The 18,853-nt window shown below is 36.1% G+C and overlaps 1 protein-coding gene across 1 annotated transcript; it reads right to left on the reverse strand.

The window, feature by feature from the left end:
• Positions 1-11,513: 11,513 nt before the first annotated feature.
• Positions 11,514-17,418, reverse strand: LOC111461401 (beta-glucosidase 12-like). Its single transcript, XM_023104915.1, has 14 exons — positions 17,312-17,418; positions 15,938-16,026; positions 15,787-15,856; positions 15,644-15,702; positions 15,034-15,109; positions 14,853-14,930; positions 14,661-14,748; positions 13,603-13,858; positions 13,381-13,496; positions 12,672-12,889; positions 12,489-12,520; positions 12,207-12,312; positions 12,012-12,114; positions 11,514-11,883 (listed from the first exon to the last, which is right to left on the reverse strand). Exons 1-14 carry the CDS (start codon positions 17,319-17,321, stop codon positions 11,715-11,717), a joined length of 1,470 nt encoding a protein of 489 aa, XP_022960683.1. The 5' UTR covers positions 17,322-17,418; the 3' UTR covers positions 11,514-11,714.
• Between the last annotated feature and the right edge of the window lie 1,435 nt (positions 17,419-18,853).

The following is an 18,853-nucleotide window of genomic DNA, read 5'->3' on the forward strand; positions in this document are numbered from 1 at the left end:
AAAAACACCCTATACTAACCTAAAGTCTAAGAAATGAAATACCACTATTTTATGCATGAACAATGGTCTTTACTTGTGATGTGGTCATGAGCCTACCGTCTCTTGCTTTTACCTAAAATAGCACACAACTAGAGTATTTTAAGAAATATCCAGTAAATGCCTCCACTATTGGGTCAGGGAACGTAAACACATGCAACTCATGGTAAGGGACCTATCGTTAAAATCATCGTAGAGGTGGCCTCCATTCCGAACAAAATTGGATGTGTAGTACTTTCCTACACACGACCCACACGTGCGAATGTAAATCCTCAAGCGGTCAGCACCCCCTGGACTCATCATAGTCAGGCTAGTTGTCCATAGCCGAACGTCTAGAGGTCAGCAATGTTGAGGATTATTGGGAGTGAGTCTCACATTGGTTAATTTAGTGGAAGATCATGGGTTTATAAGTGAGTAATACTATCTTCATTGGGATGAGGCCTTTTGGGGAAGCCCAAAGCAAAGCCATGAGAGCTTATGCTCAAAGTGGACATTATCATACAATTGTGGAGAGTCGTGATTCTTAACAAGCAAACCCCTGAGAAGAGAAAATGAGCAACGACAAAACACTCACTAAGATTCCACAGTTTGATTGTCACTTAAGTGACCATTGGAGTGAACTGATGGAAAACCTCTTGCATGCCAAGGGTTTGTGGAGTCTAGTGGAAGAGGGTTACACCAAACCAGCAGAGGGAATCGAAATGACTGCAGCGCAGAAAAGGAATCTTGAGGAGTTCAAGATGAAGGACCATCAAGTGAAGCGGACCATCAAGTGAAGCACTACCTGTTCCAAGCAATTGATCGGGTTGTGTTTGAATAGATCTTGAATCGCAAAACATCCAAGATTGAGGAGTTCAAGATGAAGGACCATCAAGTGAAGCACTACCTGTACCAAGCAATTGAAAAACATCCAAGAACATTTGGGATCTTGAGGAGTTCAAGATGAAGGATCATCAGGTTTGTGGAGTCTAGTGGAAGAGGGTTACACCGAACCGGCAGAGGGAATCGAAGTGACTGCAGCGCAGAAAACGAATCTTGAGGAGTTCAAGATGAAGGACCATCAAGTGAAGCACTACCTGTTCCAAGCAATTGACCCGGTTGTGTTTGAACAGATCTTGAATCGCAAAACATCCAAGAACATTTGGGATTCGATGAAGAAAAAGTTTGGAGGCAACGAAAGGGTGAAGCGGTCTCTTCTCCAAACTTTAAGAAGAGATTTTAAGGTTCTTGAAATAAAGAACGAAAAAAACATCGATAATTATTTTGGAAGAGTAATGGCTGTCTCCAACAAGATGAGAAGCAACGGAGAAGATATGTCAGATTCGAAGATTGTTGAGAAAATACTTCGAACTCTGACTGACAAATTCACATATGTGGTGGTGGCCATCGAGAAGTCAAAAGACACAGGAAAGATGACGATTGACGAACTGCAAAGCTCTTTGTCCATACATGAAAAAAAATTCAAGAAGATGAGTGATGAAGAAGGTGATCAAGCTCTCAATGTCAGAGGCAGAGGCAGAGGATCATACAGAGATTGAGGAAGGGGCAGAGGACGCTCCAACAATCGAGTGTTACAACTGCCACCAACTTGGACATTTCCAATATGAATGTCCAATTGGGTGCAATGGAGCACATTTTTGCAGAGATCGAAGAAAAGGATGAATTTATTCTCATGACATATGTGGAGCTTCAAGGCACTAAAAGAGGAGATGTGTGGTTCGTGAATTCTGGGTGTTCAAACCATATGTGTGGAGAAAGAGATATGTTCTCAAGCTTGGACACTAGCTTCACACATAATGTCAAGCTAGGAACAATCACAAACTGATGATTGGTGGGAAAGGAGTAGTGAAAATAATACTTAACGGAATAAGCTATGTGTAACAACGGGGAAAAATAAAATAAAATAGTAGTAATAATAATAATAATAATAAATAAATAAATAATAAAAATATATAAAAAAAAGAACATTTGGTAAACGATCCTTCTCCTTCTTCAATCTCTCACCACTCCTCCCGTAACAATAAATCTGGCAACAAATTAGGAATTCCTCCTCTGTAAAAAAGTGCAGATTTACCCATATCACCCATATCAGGAAGAATCCTAAAAAAAAAAAAGTTTAAGCAGATTTAGTTTGGCCGAGCAGATATGTCATTTGAAGAGGTGAGTAGTCGTACGTTAAATCTTTCTTTTATTTTATTAAGTAATATTAATTTGGTTACAATTATTTAGTTTTGAATTAGAGATTAAATGAAAAGAATTTTGTATGAGTTTTAGAAAATCACAGCCAATTATATTTTAGATCTCATGAATTATTGAATGATTTAGGTTGTCAATAATTTTATATGAATTATAGAAAAAGAATATAACCAAATGAATCGATTAAATTAAAAGCTAAGAATATAATTGTTAACTAAATTAGAAGGAAGACAAAGGAAATAAGAAAAAAAATGAAATAGGAATGGAAATCCAGAATACTGTTAACAGAAGAAAAAAAGAAATAAAAATAAAAAGGGAAGATTTGGAAGTAAGAATAGATTAACAAAATTGGCCAATAATATCTATGTGAAAATAATTACAGAGGAAGAGGGAAGATTGAGAAAATATGGGTTGATCAGAATTTTAAAAATAAAACAGTAAACATGAGGGCAAGGAACTCCATTAAATTTAGTCTAACGAAAATATCATAATTTAAAATGGCCAATGTAAATTAAAGAAATAATTTTATAGAGTTCAAACTCGATACTGATGTCATGGGCTCACATAGGTTGACTCGGATTTCAATGGACTTTCATTAAGGATAACGACGGAACATCATCCTAAGCTAACCAGGTAAGTGACCTTACTTTCGGCATGGTTATATTTGATGTTGACACGTGCCCTGTGGTTCTGCACGTGTCATATATATTGATATGTGTGAATTGTCTGTGGATCGATATGCTTCCTATATGTTATGTATATGTTATAATATGTGAATTGTATGATAATAATTACGGTACGATGTGTTCAAGGATATGTTTGAGATAGAATACAAGAAGAATGAACAAAACGAAATGTAACGATAGGAGTAAAATATGTTCATGAAACGTTAAGATTAGGTTAAATACCGGAGTGATATGGATAAGAGAGATTGATGAAAGAATACAGTTAGGCTACGGGTAGAAAGGGATAGGTTTGTGATAGATTGATAGAACGATAGCGTTAGGATTGATAGAACGATAGCGTTAGGTTAAGTTCTTGTGATGAGATGACTAAGGTACGTTCACGTAATGATATATCTGTGATAGGTATAAGAACGTTAAGGCTATGATAAATTAGAGAACGATATGACTATGAAGTGTTTACGTTATGACTCGTTTATGATATGATACATTGTGATGCAATATGTCAGGGTATGATGTGTATATGATGAAATGTTATGTTAAAAGCATAAAACGTTATGTTAGGTCTCTTAAATTGTGTGTATACAGCATGATATGAATGACATGAAATTACGATAAATGACATGAAGTATAACCCCGTTAGAATTATGTATGATTTGAGAACTGAAGAATGAGAAACGATATGACATGAATAATGAACGATATCTGAAACGATATGAAAAATGATATAATATGTACATAATGCTAGCGGGGTTGTATTAAAGAATAATGAAAATGGAAAAGTTTTGGGCCCTCATGCATTATGTGTGCTCATGCATTTGGGGGGATATCCCTATCCCATCACGAGGGTACGGACGCGTACATCCAATGGCAGGACAACGATCGTTATGCTTTGCATAGCACTGCTGTGACGGTTACTAGTTCTAGCGGGTGTCTGGCCTAAGGGGCTCCCAGAGTATGCCCACTGGATAAGGAAGGTGGCCCAGCGGTGTGCGAACTAGCTGGTGAGCCCATACTCACACGTATGGGCTGTGTGTAGAGTATATGGTACACGTCCAAAATTACCTGTTAAGACAGCACTGTAGGGAAAACGAAATGAAAGATAGATCCCATCATCTCATTGCATGTGATTGTTGCATTTAAACCCAATAGTAGGGTCACTTACTGAGTATTTCTTTAAATACAAGCTATGTGCTACTACATTTTTCAGATTAAGGCAAGACATTCCTGTACGGCTGACGACGGCATCACAACTCGAGACCATGACACATGCATAGGATAGTGGTATTTATTTTCTTAGACTTAGACTAGAATAGAATGTTTTTAACTTCAACTCTTATTCGTTTTATTTAGTCTTTTGTTGTGTCATTTTAAAGATGTTTTCGAAACACGTAAGTCCATGACTGTGTTGTAAGATAATGGTTATGTTTTATGGAATTTTAATGAAGTCTTCCGCATTCAATGTTTATGGTACGTATATAGTAGCGACCTTAAATTAAGTAGAAAATTTTGGGTCATTATACTATGTGATCAACGATGCGTATTATATTTCGGAATTAGTTCGACAACTTCAAGAAAGGGGTTTAGACGCGCTATTCAAAGGAGGAGATCGAAACACATGCAACATTTTTCATCCCTCAAGAGGAAAAATACCGAATATGTTATGAGTGGTAATAGGATGTTTATCCTGCTGGGTGAATCAAATAACAAAAGGGAAGAGATTGAAATGAAAAAATAATTTCAGAAGCAGGAAGAGGACGCCGAAAAAGATCAACATCGCAGACAGCGGGAAGAAGCTGAATAAAAAAAGAGACTTTCTGTACTAAAGCAAGCATCCATAATTGAGCATTTCCTTGAGAAAACCAACCTAGTCCATCAAGTAACGACCCAAAAAAAAAAAAAGAATAATAATAATAATAAGTAAATAATTAAATAATTAAAATAATAATTTTCCGTCACTACTCTCCACTCACCCCTCTTCTTCTCTCTCAAACTATCTCTCCTCAACCTCCTCAAAATCTCAATCCAGAATACAGAGTGCATCAACTATCTCTCCTCAACAAACTCACAAATCTAGAATACAATCTCTCCTCAACCCACTCACAAATCCAGAATACAGGATGCATTTGTTCCAACAAAAAAAAGAAAAAATACCAACAACCAGATTTACAAGGATAGCTATAGATTGTAGATTTAATTGTTGGAGAGAGATCTTGCTTTGTTATTACTGTAAGGCATATTTCAGATCTCATTTTCATTTATCTTATAAGAAATCAGTGAGAATCAGATTTTCTTTTCCTTTGTCTAATTATTAGAATTAGATTTCTTGTTTGCTTGTCCAGTTATTTAGATTTTTAGTTATGATGTTAGGTTATAGAAAATAACCAAAATAAATGAGGCAAATAGTTGTCACCGAATAAAAAATACAGAACATATAGAAAAAAGGGAAGATAGGAAGTAAATACAGAACAGAGAGGAAAAAAGAAAAATAAAAAAGGAAAGATGGAAAGAAGAAAGGAAAGATTTCGAAGTAAAATTTAAAAAGAAAAATAAGAAAGGAAAGATGGATAGAAGAAAGAGAAGAAAAATAAGAAAGGAAAGATGAAAAGAAGAAAGGAAAGATTCGGAAATAAAATTTAAAAAGAAAAATAAGAAAGGAAAGATGGAAAGAAGAAAGGAAAGATTGAAGAAGACCAGAGAGAAGCCTACATGAAGAAGAAAAAAATAAATAAATAAAGAGAGAAGGAAAGAAAGAGGAAAGGAAATACAGAGAGAAGGAAGAGAAAAATAAAAAGGGAAGAGTTGGGAGTAAGAATCAATCGAAATTGACCAATAACATGATTAGGTAAGAATAAATTGGTCAAGAATGTCTTAGAACAAAAATTGAGAGAAAAAAGCAGAGTACAGGAAGTAAGAATAAATTGGTCAAGAATGTCTTAGAACAAAAATTGAGAGAAAAAACAGAGTACAGAAAGAGTATCAGAAGACAAGAAAGTAGTGCTCGAAATAAAAATACAAAATGAAATCTTAATATAAATAGAATATATATATAATATGTATATATACTTAGATGTATATTATAATGTTCCAAGACTTTATCCATGCAAAGTCTTTAATGCTCGCATGAATTTTAGCACATGAACCATAGTAAGAGTTAGAGAATTGAACATGAAATTGATGTCATGGATTCATATAGGTTGGCTTGGATACAAAGAGAAAAATCGAACTTTCGTTGAGGATAAATTAGAGACACCCGTATAAGCTAATCAGGTAAGTGGCCTTACCATAGGATAGGCTAAAAATTGTATGAGTTACAATGATGTATGAACTATGTCGTACGATGTGGTATATGAATTATGATGATGTATGACTTATGATGATGTGTGAGTTACGATACTTGATGATGTGCTCAGTATATATATATTTTGATGAATGTCGTACTTAATATGTTTGATGCACTTTGTGGCAATATGATGAGTATGATGATTGCATGACGTTTACCTTAATATGATGATGTTTTTCCATATTAAGCATGCTATATGATGATGAGTGCCATATTGCATCATGTCGTTAGATCGACATAGGACAAAACTCTAAGAGCGTGAAAATGATATTAATATAAATATCCACGAGTATGTGTTACCTAGAGTAACAAAGAGATGAGTCTAGAGGGTTGTATCAGAAGAGACATTATGATGAATTTAGAGGGACCTCATGCATATTGTATGTTCATAAGCATAGGGCTACTTCCCTTAGAGATGATGAGTGCAGACGCAAAAGCAAAAGCAAAAGCAAAAGCAAAAGCATCTCTACAACATGGCAGAGCTTGCACTTAGAAAAAAACAACTATTGATTGTATTAAATTTATTGCATGAAAAGAATATTCAAGAAGCTGCAGGACATCAGAAATGGAAACAAGCGATGGATGCTGAGATACAGTCCATCGAACGGAACCACACGTGGTTGTTGACTGCACTTCCCGTTGGAGCCAAGGCTATTGGGGTTAAGTGGATTTACAAGACAAAATTAAATGAACTTGGAGAGGTAGACAAGTTCAAAGCTCGGCTAGTTTTAAAAGGGTATGCTCAAGAGTACGGAGTAGATTACACAGAGGTATTCGCACCAGTGGCTCGAATGGATACAGTGAGGATGATCATTGCTGCAGCTGCACAAAAGGGATGGGGAATTTATTAGCTCGATGTCAAATTTGTTTTTCTACATGGTAAGCTGAATAAAGATGTATTTGTTAAACAACCACAAGGTTATGAAGTAGCAGGAAAGAAGGACATGGTTTATAAGTTGCAAAAGGCTCTTTACGGACTAAAACAAGCGCCTAGAGCTTGGTTCAGTCGCATTGAGGCTTATATCGTCAAGGAAGGTTTTGTAAGCAGCTCTAGTGAATAAACATTATTCATCAAAGAAAAGGGAGGTAAAATTCTAATTGTGAGCATTTATGTTGATGATCTATTGTTCATCAGTAATGATGAGGAGTTGTTGAATGAGTTTAAGCGCTCCATGATGGATGAATTCGACATGACTGATTTGGGGAAGATGAGATATTTTCTTGGCATTGAAGTGATGCAGAAGGTTGATGGCACCTTTATATGTTAAAGAAAATATGCTGCTGAGTTGATCGAGAGGTTTGGGATGCAAAATTACAACTTCGTTTGCAATCCGATAGTCTCTGGACAGCAGATTGGCCGAGATGAAGTTGGTGTGAAGGTCGATTCAACGCTATATAAGCAAATGGTGGGCAGCTTAATGTATCTCATAGCCACACGACCTGACTTGATGTTTGTGGGAACTCTGGAATTTGGGATATGGAATCGACGTGAAGGGAAGAGTGAACTCTTAGGCTACACCAACAGTAACTATGCGGGAGATGTGGATGACAGTAGGAGCACTTCAGGCTATGTTTTCTTAATGAGTGGAGGAGTTGTGGCATGGTCCTCAAGGAAGCAACCAATCGTCACGTTGTCAACTACTGAAGCAGACTATGTAGCAGCAACTACATGTGCCTATCAAGTTATCAAAAAATGCAGTCATGCACGGAAAGTCAAAGCACATGAGAGTTCGATACCATTTTCTCAGAGGATTGACAAAGGAAGGTGTAATTAAATTGATCTATTACAACACTAAGGAGCAACTAGCCGACATAATGACAAAGCCTTTGAAGATGGCATCATTTCAAAGGATCAGAGAAGCATTTGGGATGAGTGCTATGAACTAAACTCTTGATCGAGTTCAGTTCAAGGGAGGAAGTGTTGAGGTAGCAAATCTCTGTTAGCTATTTTTTCTTGTTATTAGTGGAGTCAGTTAAGTCGTGTCCTTTTTTGTCTTTTCTGCGTTTTATGTATTTTTTCTATAAAAGGCATTGGACCCTGTGAATAAAGAATGATCATTTTTGGTACATTTGCCAAGTCTCTGTAATTTACCGTTATCATTTGGTATCAGAGCCATGCCCTAAACTTAACCATGCCAATAGAATCCTCAAATATCGAACAAAGAATTGTGAGCCTCGAAAGTGTAGTCAAAAGTTACTAAAGTGTCGAACAAATAGTGTACTTTGTTCGAGAGCTCCAGAGAAAGGAGTCGAGCCTCAATTAAGGGGAGGCTATTCGAGAGCTCCATAAGCCTCAAAGGAGGCTTATAGTGTATTTTGTTCGAGGGGAGGATTGTTGAGGATTATTGGGAGTGAGTCCCACATTGGTTAATTTAGTGGAAGATCATTGGTTTATAAGTGAGGAATACTATCTCCATTGGGATGAGGCCTTTTAGGGAAGCCCAAAGAAAAGCCATGAGAGCTTGTACTCAATATGGACAATATCATACCATTGTGAAGAGTTGTGATTCCTAACAAGCATGATCATCATTATCATCATCATCATAGTGTACGTGTTCGTACTCATCATCATAAATGGAGAAGTAACCTGATGTATATGACACACAATATGCATAACATTAACTAGGGTTGTGTATTATTGTCATAATGCAACATCATTTTAATATGAAATATCATCATGTTATCATGGATCGTCATCATCGTGTCATCATCATGCACATCATCATATAACATAATTTAAACTAATTACAAATTAGCATTCTACTCTCAAAATTGACTCACTTTTACATAAAATAATTTAAAATTACTCCTTATAATTTAAACTAATTAAACCTAATTTTGTAATTTAAACTAGACTCCGAAAGAATTAAATTACCTAAAAGGTAGTCGTATAACCTTAAACGCTCCCGAAGAGTTGAAACTAGTAGGAAATGGTATGAACGTATCAGACCCAAGTCTGATCAACTAAGATGCTGGCCTAGAATCATCAGAAAATGTATTCTCCGACTAGTTTCGAACCGTTCAATGGGATGATAAAATGAAGTAAGGGACTTCCTCCTATAGATGAGGCAAGTCCCAACTTCTCAAATTAAGCAACTTGGGACAATTTTCTTTTCTTTTTTTCTTTTCTAATTTTTGGGTTATTACAATTATACCCTAATGTCACAATCAAAATGTCAATTGTTGTAGCGGAAGCAAGATCGATCGTATTCACACACCCACAAATATAAATTAAACAAAGAGACACAAAGATTTACGTGGTTCAGAGAGAAGAAATTCTCCTACATCCACGGGTGGAATTGATATGTTCGACGACATGATAATTTTTATGATATGACATATGTGCAACATGAATGATATGTGATATGATTGACATGCAAATGACAAATTGGCATAATGTACAACCCTGATATAATCATGGAAAGTTATGATAGAAATGTTATGATATGAAGGAAGACGCTAGCAGGATTGTTATACATGTTAATGAAAAAGGGAAAATGTTAGGACCTCATTTATTATCGTGTGTTCATGCATCAGGAGATACTCCTCCTTTTACGATAGTATAGACGTGTATGCTACAAGGCAGGGAAGCGATCATTATGTTTGTCATAATGTTGCCATGACGACTGCTATTCCTAATGGGTGGCTGACATCAACAGCTTACCAGAGGATGCTCACTCAACTAGAAAGGGTCCCAGGAGGTGTGCGAACCGACTGGTGGGTTTATACTCGCACTTGTGAACCGTGTGTAGAAAATTAAGAACACATCCAATTACTCGCTTAGGAAAATAGACTGGTATGGTAGGTCCCATTCATGATTTGTATGTGCTTGCCTTTAACCCCGATAGAGGGGTCACTTACTGAGTATTTTTTAAATACTCAAGTTACGTGCTACTTTTATTTTTTAGGCAAAGGCAAGGCTCCTCTGTACGGCTGACAGTGGCATTGCAACCTAGGAGACAGTGACACATGCATACGGTAGCTGTAATTATATTTTTAGACTTAGGTTAGAAAAGAGTGTTTTTGATTTTAATGCTTATTTATTTCATTTATTATTTTTCATGTGTAGTTTCAAAAATGTTTTCAAACACGTAAGTCCATAATAGTGTTTTAAGATGAATTTATGTTTTATGATAAAGTTCAAGCGCTTATTTCTATACAAAATGATTACATTATGATGACGGTAGCAACTCTAGGTAAGTATAAATTTAGGGTCATTACAGTTTCTTTAAAAGCTTCAATGACTGTCGTATACTCTGCTTCGATGGTAGACAATACAATAGTAAACTGCAATGTTAACGCCAACAAACGGTTCCACCAACCATAGTGGACAGATAACAAACATTGAATCGTTGCTTATCCATCTCCACTTGTCTCTTGGAAGCAATGACATGTCATCAACATACAAGATCAAATAGATAAACAAGTAATCATCAAGGAACCAAAAATACAGACAATGGTCAAATTGACTATGAGTGTACTTACGTTCCATCATGAAGTGATGAAACTTCATATACTATTGATGAGAAGATTGTTTCAGCCCATACAAAGATTTCTTCAATCCACAAATGCCACAACCAAATTCTCTGATACCCATTGTTGTAGTGGAAGCGGAAGCAATATTAATTTTACTCACAAACCCACAAATATATTAAACAAAGAGACACAAAAATCTATGTGGTTTGGAGAGAAGAAATTCCCCTACATCAACAGGTGATAGCCAATCACTATAACCAAAGTGTTTACAGGTGCATCTCTCACACTCCTACACTACAAAGTCTCTCTTGCAAAATTTCTCTCAATTGCCTCTAGGCAAACAAAAAATGACAATGACTCCACGTCTCAAAACAGTACTAGAGAAACCTTATATAGACATAACAATACTAATTATCATATATGAATCGAAACAATATTAATGTTCATACATAAATCAAGATGATTCAAGTATCAATATAAGAAAATGTACCAATATGTGAGATGAACAAAATGAATCTAATAGACTCCTGAATCGGGAAATGTACCTAAAGTATTCGTGAATTAAAGAGATTCATGAACCAGATTTTCTTGACGATTCTCAATATACAACCCTTCAAACCCAATTAAGAATCTATCACAAACTTCTTAATGGACACACACTACATAGGTAATTGTGAAATTTCACGCAAACTCCTCAACATTAATGTCTTAAAAACACTCAAATAAAACAAACTATCATAGGTAAAATAAAATATAATTAAAGAAGGATCAAAGTGATCAAACAAGAAAAGAGATGGAGAAATTTATTTTACTTCATACCATCGATACCATCGATAGAAAACATAAAAGCATACATCATCAAAGATAAGTTTATTTGTTATTGCAATTTATTTAGTATATTCTTCTAGTAGTAAGTGTTCTAGAAGGTTGCAATAACAAAACACAATATGATAATAACATAGAAGATTAGCGTATCGTTTTCAGGTAGTGAGAAAATTGTGGAACCATTTTGCTGAGTCTTTTGGCATTCTCATCAAATTGTGTTTGAAATCAATGTAGGTGAGACCAAAGCGTACAGTGTATCCACTTGCCCATTCAAAGTTGTCCAATAATGACCATGCAAAATATCCTCGAACCCTTACACCAGCTCTACAACATTTTCCAAAACATACCATAATTACAATCAACTATTGGTGAAAGAGTAGGAACAGAAGTTATGTGCAAATAAATAAGCTAAAAAAGTGATTAGTAGTTTAATCTTTAACTTAGTTACTTACTTCATTGCTTCGTGTAGATTATAGAGATGATCATGAAAATATTTGACTCTGCCCTTGTCTCTAATCAAATGATGAACATGGCGGCTGTCAAGGTCGAGGTATCCTGCAATTGTGAGTCTAATTAATCAACAAACTAATCAAATATAGACATTATTTTTTCTTGATACAATTAAATTATAAAGTTATTTTTCATACCATTTTCTGTGATGTAAATAATTGGATTCTTATAGTTTTTCTTTATATGTATCAACAACTCCTTTAAACCTACTGGATAAACGGCTAGCCACGAGGAAGGGTCCACCTACACCATTTTGAACACATAAGTAGCAAACTGTTAGATTAAAAGGTGACAATGCAAACTGTTAGATTAAAAGGTGACAATGGCATAAAATTAATTTAAACTTCATAGCATAACAAAAGAATGCACACTATTATTGTTTTAATTCATCATTGAAGAAACTTTGAACACTCGTTTACCTTTGGACCAATTGGAACTCCGTCACGATCAGCTATCGTACGAACATATCATACAAAGTTAGATCATAGAATAGATATGATACATGTGAAATAAACACCAAGTATATTTGGGATGGTTTTTTAGAATTGTCTTCCAAGTCAAACACTTTCTAACAAAAAGTATGAGTACGTAAGAGTTCATACTTGAAAGAGTTGCATGAATATCATTCAAATAGCTTGGGCGTGGATGAACGTCATTGGGATTGTCTTTTGCATAATTAGCTGTGTAATAGTTTATGCCAAGAAAATCGAAGGAGTTCATGATGAAAGTGCTTTCGTCCTTCGTGAATGTGGGCAATCTCCTCCCCACCAAATCTCTCATGCTTTGTGGATAATCTCCATAAACGATTGGATTTAAGAACCTAAATGCATTTAATTTGGTCATATATTTGTAAGAAAATGCTAATGATATAATAGAAGATATTGTCCTCAAAACATGTCTGCTAAGGAGATGCACATTTATAAAGAATGCTTTGTTTCCCTCTCTAACCGATGTGGGATCTCACGATCCACCTCCCTTCGGGGCCCAGCGTTCTCGCTGGCACTCATTTCCTTTTCCAATCGATGTGGGATTTCATAATCCACCACCTTCGAGGCCCAGGGTCTTCGCTAGCACTCGTTTCTTTCTCTAACCGATATGAGATCTCACAATCAGTTTTGAGAGTTGTGAGATCCCACATCGATTGGAGAAGGGAACAAAACATTCTTCATAATGGTGTGGAAACCTCTCTCTAGCATACACATTTTAAAACTATGAAGAAAAGATCGGAAGGAAAAGTCTAAAGAGAACCATTTCTGTTAGCAATGGACTTAGATTGTTACGGTAGTGAATTCATGGTTAATATTTACTTACCAACCAAGTGAAAAATCAAAGGCTCGATCTCTAGCTTTTCCATCTGCCTCAGAGTTTGAATATGGTTCATACCATCTTGACACCAATGTGACGCCAATCTCACCCTTTTGTTCTGCCTAGGAATCCATTTAACATCACTACCTTAATGTTTAGGTTAAGAGCAGCAGATGTATCGTAACTTTCAACTTATAACTTTTTATTTTTAGAAAAATAAAAGAGAACCTGATATTTGGTCTTGTAAAGATTGGCAGCCGCAGCGTGTGCAAGAATTAGGTTGTGACCAACAATGTATGGTTCGGTGCCGGAATTACCACCAAGATAGCGACACGGATCCCATTCTGCACCCCTACCGGGTGCATATTCAGCCATTACATAACTTTTGAAGGTGAAGATGAACTGTTCATTTAACGTAATCCAATGCTTCACTTTTTTTCCAAACTCTTTAAAGCAAAACTCTGCAAAGTCTCGGAAATGGCATCTGCAAACAAAGCTCTCCCTCAAAACTATGGACACATTTTGTTAGAATTAGAGTTGTTAGAATTAGAGGAGTGGAGTAGATATTGTCTGTTTTGGCTTATTACGGTTTTAAAATGCATCTACTAGGGAGAGGTTTTCACACCTTTATAAGGAATAAATGCTTCGTTTCCCTCTCCAACCGATGTGAGATCTCACAATTCACTTCCTTGAGGTCCAGTGTCCTCGTTGGCACACTGTCCGGTGTCTGGTCTGATACCATTTGAGGGAAACCCTTGAAGGGAAAGCCTAAAAAAGACAATATTTACTATTACAAATGGTAGCAGAGCTAGACACTGGCGGTGTGCTAGCGAGGACGTTGGGCCTCCGAAGGGGTGGATTGTGAGATTCCACATCAGTTGAAGAGGGGAACAAAACATTTCTTACCAGGGTGTGGAAACCTCTCTCCAACCGACACGTTTTAAAACCGCGAGGCTAACGACGATACGTAATAGACCAAAACGGATAATATCTACAACCAACTTAGACTGATATAGTGAGTATACGTGATTGAAGGTAAATACAAAGGATCCAAGCTTGATTAAATTCTATGGTTCAATTTAAAGAAATTGTAAGTGTAAAGCTAAAAATCTTATACCTTTTATTTGATTTTTTTCAAAAGAAATGTTATTGAAATCAAATTTTATGATCTTTTGTTACTAATAACTGATAATCTTATTTTAGAACAATAACCCTTTTCAAAATCACTCATACATATCCTTTCACGTTTATGTTTTATACGATAATCTCATAAAAAAATTACTTACACAAATTGACGACTCAAGCAGCCACCATATTCATTTTCCAAAGCTTGAGGAACATCCCAATGAAATAGTGTGACATAAGGTTTGATGCCTACAAATGGAAATTATATGACCCATTTTGAGATTAATAAAACTTAATTAAGATAATAAATGAGATTAATCACTAATTAAATGAATAATACAACAAGAACCCACCATGTTTAAGCAGTTCATCGATGAGATTATGGTAGTAGCGTATTCCATCTAAGTTCTTACCCCCACAAAGCTTTCCCGCTGAGAAGAAGATTTTAAGAACAATGTTTATAAAGTTAAGCTTCGAAAATGTATATTAAAGTAGAATTTTGAGAATTGGTTTGTTCATCTTTTATGTCCTTACTTGGCAAAATTCTCGACCAAGCGATTGAGAATCGATAAACATCAAAACCTATACTCTTCATGATGGCAACGTCTTCCTGCATTGTGAACAATTATTAGCTAATTATACGTAATTTTTTGCATATTGTACTCTAATGTTATGGCATTTTAGAGAGGGTTTGTAATGACTCTAAGTCCATCACTAGTAGATATTGTCCTTTTTGAACTTTTCCTTTCGTGCTTCCCCTCAAAGTTTTTTAAAACGCGTATGCTAGTAAGAGGTTTTCAGACCCTTATAAAAAATGTTTTGTTGTCATGTCCAACCGATGTGGGATCTCACAATCCACCCTCCTTCGGGGCCAGCGTCCTCACTGGTACACCCAAGGTATCTGGTTTTAAAACACTTTGTAACAGCTCAAGTCCACCGCTAGCAAATATAGTTCTCTTTGGACTTCCTCTCCGGGTTTTTTTAAAACGCGTCAGCTAGTAAGAAGTTTTCACACCCTTGTAAATAATGTTTTGTTGTTCTCTCCAGCTGATGTGGGATCTCACATAGTTTAGGGTTGATTGAGCGAGACAAGTTTTGCTCATCCACTCTTACGACACTATTTACTTCTTTCAATTTTAGTCACCTTATAGCGATGATACTCATCAACAGCTATATCTCCATTTTTGTGATCAGCAATCCTCTCTGAAATTTAACAAATAGACAATATTGAGAGAGATAATTATATGTGAAATTCAAAATAAACACCATTGAGAGAGAGAGAGAGACCTGGATGTTTGTGAGTGTAGGTATCCCAAATACTTGGCCCTTTGCAATAATTAAAGGCAGCACCTTCATACTGAACAAACCATAACAAATCAATACTCATTCTTTGTTCTTAATTTATTTTTTTTGTAGACTTTTAAAACATTTTTTCAACCTGGTAAGCTGAAGAGGCTGCACCAAATACGAAGTCTTTAGGAAAGCTGCTTCGCCTGACCACATCGATAGGCTGCCAGTTATTGAAAACTGCGAACATAGGAAGCACAAATTTTAGTGAAGAACACAATATAACAATCTTTGAAAGCCATAACTGAGTTTGGTTTGGTTTGCTGGTGAGATTTTTTTGGCACCAAATTCATATAGAAAAGATATGTAGCAATAGAGAGAAAGCTTTAAACAATATAAATATTGTGAAAGATAACACTTGATGAAATTAGGAATAAAAAAACCATAAATGTAATGCTCGTGTCCAAGATTTAGATCAGAATTCGGAATTCGGATTTGGCACCTAATGACCCCGATATTCCTCTACGTCCCCTGCGATATTGTCACGTTACCTACTTTTTGCTTATTAAGAGTGAAGACTATCATCACTGACCAACACGATACCTACTCCTCATTTCTAAAGAGTGAAGATTATCCTCATTGATCAACACGAGTTGTTTCAACATGCTTTGTCCTCATCACGTACATCCTAGGAAAATTTTCAAGAGGTCACCAACGTAGAATTGCTCCAAGCAATGCACGCTTAACTATCCTATGATTGAGATATTGAAAAGGAAGGTGGATCTTGTTGGTAAAGGTAGTAACTTTCATTTCTTTTGAGCCTTACTTAGTTATCCTATCCTCAGGATAGCTCTCATTCAGATGTGGTCTTGGTTCATTTAGTTACTCATTCTTTACTCAGGTGTCACATGCTCACCAGCTTCCGCCTTGGTTCGTCCCCAAACCACATCTTATTGGGAGAGGAACCACTCTAATACCATTTGTAACACCTCAGGCCCAGGATTTGGATAAGAATTCGGAATCCGAATTCGACACCTAATGGTCCCGACATTCCTCGCTTCTTAAGAGTGAAGACTATCTCCACAGACCAATACGAGTCTTTTCAGTATACTTTGTCTTCATTCACATGCATCTTAGGGAAATTTTCAAGAAGTCACTCAACATAGAACTACTCCAAGCAAAATATGTTTAACTATCGAGTTCTTATGATTGAGCTACCGAATAGGAAGGTGCACCTTGTTGGTATAGGTAGTAACTTTCATTTCCTCTAAGTGTTTCTTAGTCATTCTATACTCCGGATAGCTTTCATTTGGATGTAGTCTCAGCTCATTCATGAACCCTTCTTATCCTTCTTTCACTCAGGTGGCATAACAAAACAACAAAAATATAAGACGAACCATATGTTTGATGTTTCATATTGTCGAAGGATATGTAATGATTGATTGGAGGTAAAGAGTAAATAATAAAGATTATTAAGAAATTTTGAGGTTGGAGGAAGAAAAAGAAATGAAGCTAGTTCATTTACCGTTAGCCATTCTGCTTCAAGTAAGGGTTTTGCTGCTTTGATCCTTGGAGAGAGTTTCAGATCAAAGGTGGCTTGGTTGCTCTCTTTGTGGTGCACTATAGGCTGTCGCTCCCTCCTTTTTATAAGGTTCCAAGTCATGACATGTATTTACTTGTAGTCTTTTTATTTATTTGTTTTGTTTCTACTTTTTTCAATGATGCTTTATACATATTCGATTTTTTTTGTCTTCTTGCAAAAGGTTTTTATTTTCAAACTAATTTAATTTGATTTACGTTTGTAAGATTGATTTATATTATTCTCTATTTTGGGATTATGTTATCATTTTTTTTAACTCCGACTTCGGGTCACAATTGCACTCTTACCATACCAGGACAACGACTGTATGAAACTTGTTCTAACCGAGTAAACAAGTTAGCCGTGAGAAACGCGGATTTCGCGGACAACGTTGGTGTATGCTTGAGCCTCTGGTCATGTTTGAGAGAAATGATTTAGCAAATGTGGGTAAGGAAATACGTTGAAAGCAATTTTAAAGAAAACAATGTTATAAGCTAAAAGCGTGTAGGCAACAACAATTACTTTGATAGCATATAACCCGGATATGAAGAATTGACAACTAGTTACATTCTCCAATAGTACATTTGGTGCATTTTAGTCCTAGCGGGTGTAGATATGATTTTGGTGAACGGTCATACACCCCTTTATTGACACAACAATAATAATAAAAACCTATCTAATATGAAAGAAAGTAAAAGAGGTTTGAAACTAGCATGCGGCTACAGACGACACGTCCTAAACGTGTATAACCGAAGAATTCGACATGTGGCCACATGCAACACGCCTTTAAGAAGCACGATCGTGACACAGGGTATGAGCGCATACATATGTGTCCTCAGTCGGGTTGGCTGGGGTGCGGAGCTCGGGTCAGCTGGAGCAGATTGCCCTCAGGTCGGACACAGGTGGTGAGTGGATTGGCACGTCTTCAAAAATTATGCAGCACATATTAATTCAGCCAAACCCAAATTCAATTCACAATTTTTGATTTCCTTCCTATTTTCTTCTAATTTTGGTAACTTTCTCTAAATAGCTCGAATCCATTTGGTTCCTTCACGAAAGTGGTAGATTTATAATCCATCAACACATGTATACTTTTTTTCTTAATTCTTCATCAGCCACAACAACAAATAATCAAGTCCAAAGTCGATCTAGAATTTAAAATTTACTATTTCTTAACGTTCATCGGAACACGGCCTTCTCGTCCGAATTAACTCTTGCTTCCTACATGAATCTTGTGTGAAACTCTTACAATATCAACATACTAAGAAATTAAAACTTAATTCCAAGAAAGGCTCTAGAATTTGAAGGAAAACCGAAATCTCACAAAATGCTTACCTTCCGATTCTTTCTTAATTTTTGACAAATGTGATCAAATCAAAAGCTCATAACGGTTCTCCAATGCCATCTTCCTATCCGAATCAACTCTGACTTCTTTCATAAAAGTTCTCTAATATCAACATATTTAGAATGCACAACTTAATTCTAAGA

The sequence above is a fragment of the Cucurbita moschata genome, unplaced genomic scaffold (assembly GCF_002738365.1).
Source record: "Cucurbita moschata cultivar Rifu unplaced genomic scaffold, Cmos_1.0 Cmo_Scf00025, whole genome shotgun sequence".
Lineage (NCBI taxonomy): Eukaryota > Viridiplantae > Streptophyta > Magnoliopsida > Cucurbitales > Cucurbitaceae > Cucurbita > Cucurbita moschata.

Bases quoted from the DNA above. Each gene is read 5' to 3' on its own strand.
- LOC111461401 (XM_023104915.1), bottom strand. The intron at 14,931-15,033 runs GTAAGGACATAA...TCTTCTTCTCAG, and splicing joins TTGGTCGAGAATTTTGCCAA to CGGGAAAGCTTTGTGGGGGT. The intron at 12,890-13,380 runs GTAAGTAAATAT...AAATGCATTTAG, and splicing joins TTTGATTTTTCACTTGGTTG to GTTCTTAAATCCAATCGTTT.